Genomic DNA, 4,605 nt, shown 5'->3' on the forward strand with positions numbered 1-4,605 from the left:
CTCCTCTTGGGTAAGAGGAGGTTCTTCTTCCCTGCCGATAAGGACTTGGGGGTACTTGTGAATGAAAAGCGGCAGTGTGTGCTCACAGCCCAGAAGCCAACCACATCCTGGGCTGCATCAAAAGCGGCAGGGTGGAGGGAGAGGATTCTGCCCCCCTGCTTTGCTCTGGTGACACCCCACCTGGAGTACTGCATCTCAGCACAGGGGAGACATGGACCTGTTGCCACCCAAATGATCAGAGGGCTGGAGCACCTCTCCTGTGAAGACAGGCTGAGAGAGTTGGGGTTGTTCAGCCTGGAGAAGAGAAGGCTCCGGGGAGACCTTATTGCCGTTTTTCAGTACTCAGAGGGGCCTCCAGGAAAGATGGGAACAAACTTTGTAGCAGGGCCTGTTGCAGTAGGACAAGGGGTAATGGTTTTTAACCAAAAGATTGGAGTTTTAGACTAGATATAAGGAAGACATTTTCTACCATGAGGGTGGTGAAGCACTGGTATAAGCTGCCCAGAGAGGTGGTAGATGCCCCATACCTGGAAACATTCAAGGCCAGATTGGATGGGGCTCAGAGCAACCTGATCTAGTTGAAGATGTCTCTGTACATTGCAAGGGGACTTGTCTAGATGACCTTTAAAGGTCTCTTCCAACTCAAACTATTCTATGATGTGGTACTTAAGCAAAAGCGGATTATTTTTTTATATTTTTTTTTTCACTGTGCAGGAGCCTGGTTTCCCCCCCCTCACGCCCCCCCTGCCCCGTCCCCGTTGCTATGACTACCCGGAAGCGGGCGGAGCCGACCGGGAAGCGGAGTCACCCGAGTGAGAAATGACGCCACGCAGTAACCCGGATGTTCAAGGCCTGTCCGCCCCCGCGCGGCGGAAGCGGGTGGCTGGGGGACGGGCCCTCCCTCCCTCCCTCTGCCAGCCAGGTCATGTGACGGGGGAAGGGGTGGGGGGGGGGCGCTGGCCGCCGCCACGTGACGGCGCGCGCGGCAGCCGCCATGGGGACGGCGCTGGACATCAAGATCAAGCGGGCCAACAAGGTGTACCGCTGCGGGGTGAGTGCCGGCGCGCGCGGGCGGCCGTTAGGGCCGTTAAGTAATAAAATAAAAAAAGTATGAATTTCAAGATTTCTCTCCCATTGTTACTCTGCGCCCCCCCCTCCTCACGCCCCCCCCTGCCCCGTCCCCGTTGCTATGACTACCCGGAAGCGCTTCAGAGGGGAAGGAAGGAACGAGGCCCCCAGAGACATGGCAGTTTGGACATCACCCATAGGACGGTGTCGCTTCAGTGTTTGTACTTGTGTATTACACTGGTACAGTAAGCAGGTGCGGCCACTTGCTGTTACAGAGTCTCTTTCCGTTTTCTGTGCTCTGCAAGAAACCTGAAAGTGTCCTAAGATGTTGTTTGTACCCGGTAGGAAATCTCCTCTTGGGTAAGAGGAGGTTCTTCTTCCCTGCCGATAAGGACTTGGGGGTACTTGTGAATGAAAAGCGGCAGTGTGTGCTCACAGCCCAGAAGCCAACCACATCCTGGGCTGCATCAAAAGCGGCAGGGTGGAGGGAGAGGATTCTGCCCCCCTGCTTTGCTCTGGTGACACCCCACCTGGAGTACTGCATCTCAGCACAGGGGAGACATGGACCTGTTGCCACCCAAATGATCAGAGGGCTGGAGCACCTCTCCTGTGAAGACAGGCTGAGAGAGTTGGGGTTGTTCAGCCTGGAGAAGCGAAGGCTCCGGGGAGACCTTATTGCCGTTTTTCAGTACTCAGAGGGGCCTCCAGGAAAGATGGGAACAAACTTTGTAGCAGGGCCTGTTGCAGTAGGACAAGGGGTAATGGTTTTTAACCAAAAGATTGGAGTTTTAGACTAGATATAAGGAAGACATTTTCTACCATGAGGGTGGTGAAGCACTGGTATAAGCTGCCCAGAGAGGTGGTAGATGCCCCATACCTGGAAACATTCAAGGCCAGATTGGATGGGGCTCAGAGCAACCTGATCTAGTTGAAGATGTCTCTGTACATTGCAAGGGGACTTGTCTAGATGACCTTTAAAGGTCTCTTCCAACTCAAACTATTCTATGATGTGGTACTTAAGCAAAAGCGGATTATTTTTTTATATTTTTTTTTTCACTGTGCAGGAGCCTGGTTTATGAACTTTTTTCACTGATGTTGTTGATAGTGATAAAGTGATTGTGCAAACTTCGGTTTTTACAGCTACTTTAAAAAATACTGTGCCTTTTTTCATTGTTGGGGACTTCAAGTGCAGTTAGGAAAAAAATGAAAATCACTGTTTAAAATATCACTGTTTTTCTAGAAATATTGTACTGTTAAAGCAGAAATTTTCAGGGTTTTGGTTTTTTTTGGTTATTGCTATCCAGCCACACGCTTGTACTATAAAAATCCTTTTCACACACTTTTCCCATACATTAGTAGTTAGGCTGTTACAGTGTATAAAGCATATTTCAATTTATTGAATGTTTTTAATTCTGGAAAACTACTTTAAATGGATTTGAATGGAAGGTTATGCAGCATCTGTTCTGCAATTATCAAGTCATCTAGGTAACAACTTTCATAAAGCTGAATTTTCAGTTTGTGAACAACACATCCTTTTAAGTATGGCATCATAATGGTAAAGACTACTTTCTGTACTCGCTTTCACATTGTTTGGTAATGCACATTATTAGAAGGATCTTATTTATTTCAGCATCACGATGCTGTACCCATTTTCAGTTTCTACACTTGGCTTGCTTATGTCACTTTAAACTGGATTATTTTTTTTATACAGCAAAGGGATATTTCTTCTGTCTTTAAGCTGAAATTAAATAAGATATTTATGGTTAGTAAATCTGTCAGTATTGTTTGTTTGCTTCCACTTTAACTCCATATGAAAGGGTTTACAATTTTAGTTTGTTCACTAGGCTTCAACTTTGGAGGTCTGAGTAGCATGAAAACACAACGATGAAAGAACTGTACACTAGAAGTACAACATGAGTTCTTAATATAAATTTGGTAGGGGCAGAAAAGATTTACAGGTCTCTCTTTAATTAGGCATGGAATATATACAGGTTTGGGTTGGGTTTTTGTTTTCATGTTTTCTTTAGAAATTTACTGATTGTTGTGTACTTCAGTGGCAGTAGCTATGCTAGTAATACCTTCAATCTGTGGCAAATTTCATCCCAAAATATGCTTGCATCAAAGCAACTTGAAAATTAAGAGATTCCTTTAGTAAAGACAATAGTTCACCCCAATGTGTACGTCTAGCTATTCATTTGAATGCAGTAGGGCTAGACTTGATCTTTTGTTTTCTAAATTTACTTAAAGCTGCATTTGGATATGGAAGCAGGTGGTATCTAAATTATGCACTGGTATAATAGTCTTTTTGATATGCCTATTACATTATAATAACGCAAAAAATTGCTAAAACATTATTGAGCTTTCCAAGTCATAATTTGCCTGAGACCATGATTAATGCAGCATAACTCCACAACTCTACTAGCCTCCCTAGTTTCTGCCACCTTTCTTGTGCTGACAGTGTTGGAAATGGATGGTCTTTGGTAAACTTGACGCTCAAAAAAAAGTAAATAATAATTTAAAAATCCATCTGTTGAATCATGGACATCCTATTTTGTTTTTCTTATGAATGCCTTCTCAAGTAGAGTCAGAGAACATTTAACAATCAGTATCAGAATGGTCCTGTGCTGAGTGGCCTACAGAAGAGAGATTAGACATAGCGGAGCATCTCCAACAGAGCAGGAAATTGGACGAACGAAATAAAGTTGGGTGTATCATGAACAGTCTGTAGGCAGTGATTTGAGGTGATACTAGACCAAAGAACTGATAATGGCAGTGGCTGTTGATTCTTGCATTCAAGGTCAGGTTTTGTATCTCTTGAGAGTGCATAGTCCAGGTGAAATATTCAGGTATTTTTAGCAATCAGCATCGTCAATCTGTTGCTTCTGTGTTGACTGTTCTTTTTCAGTTGGGAGAAACTAGACACAAAATTTGTAAAATAGTGGTGCATCATACAAGCCGGAGATTGTGTTCCTGTTTTTAAAAAGTAAGCTGGTTAAAATAACATGCTGTGATAAACAGTAAACAATTTCTGTATTTATTAATTACAGTCATCAGAAACTAGCGGAACTAAGCCAAAACCTTTATTTTGTCCGGACTTCAATTTGAGAAAAGCTGGCTTAAACAAACTACTTTTAATTGTGAATAAAAACCAAGTTCTCTGCATCTTGGCCCAAAAGTGTAGTAGCATTGTTTAAAAAAATAATAATAAAAAGAAGTGTTAGGGAATTTAAGAATAAAAAGACAATAAAATGGATCCTAATAGTATGTCCTATAATAGCAAAATAGGGCTTATTGCATTAAAACTCTCTTTAAATTCCTAGGAACGGAAGATCTGCATTCAGAAGACTTTTTTTTTTTTTTTTTTTTTTTATTGTGAGCCACACCAAATCAACAGGCATGCTTCTTGGTCCCTCCTGTTTCTTCATCATTCATCATCTTTCTCTTCTTTGATCTGGTTTTGCAACTGGTGCTTTGCTAGTTATACTTCAGCTTTAAGCCATCCCTCTTGTCCCTGGGCTGACTTTTGTATTAATTTCC

General features: G+C 43.2%; 1 protein-coding gene across 1 annotated transcript in view; it reads left to right on the top strand.

Annotated features, from left to right (window-relative positions):
* Positions 1-945: 945 nt before the first annotated feature.
* Positions 946-4,605, top strand: part of DSCR3 (Down syndrome critical region 3) — a 23,647-nt gene continuing 19,987 nt past the window's right edge. Inside the window, exon 1 of the mRNA XM_014938261.1 lies at positions 946-1,051. Within this exon, the coding sequence (XP_014793747.1) occupies positions 995-1,051 (57 nt within the window). The 5' untranslated portion in view covers positions 946-994. The remainder of the gene's footprint in view (positions 1,052-4,605) is intronic.

Source organism: Calidris pugnax, unplaced genomic scaffold (genome assembly GCF_001431845.1).
Source record: "Calidris pugnax isolate Ruff unplaced genomic scaffold, ASM143184v1 scaffold25, whole genome shotgun sequence".
Lineage (NCBI taxonomy): Eukaryota > Metazoa > Chordata > Aves > Charadriiformes > Scolopacidae > Calidris > Calidris pugnax.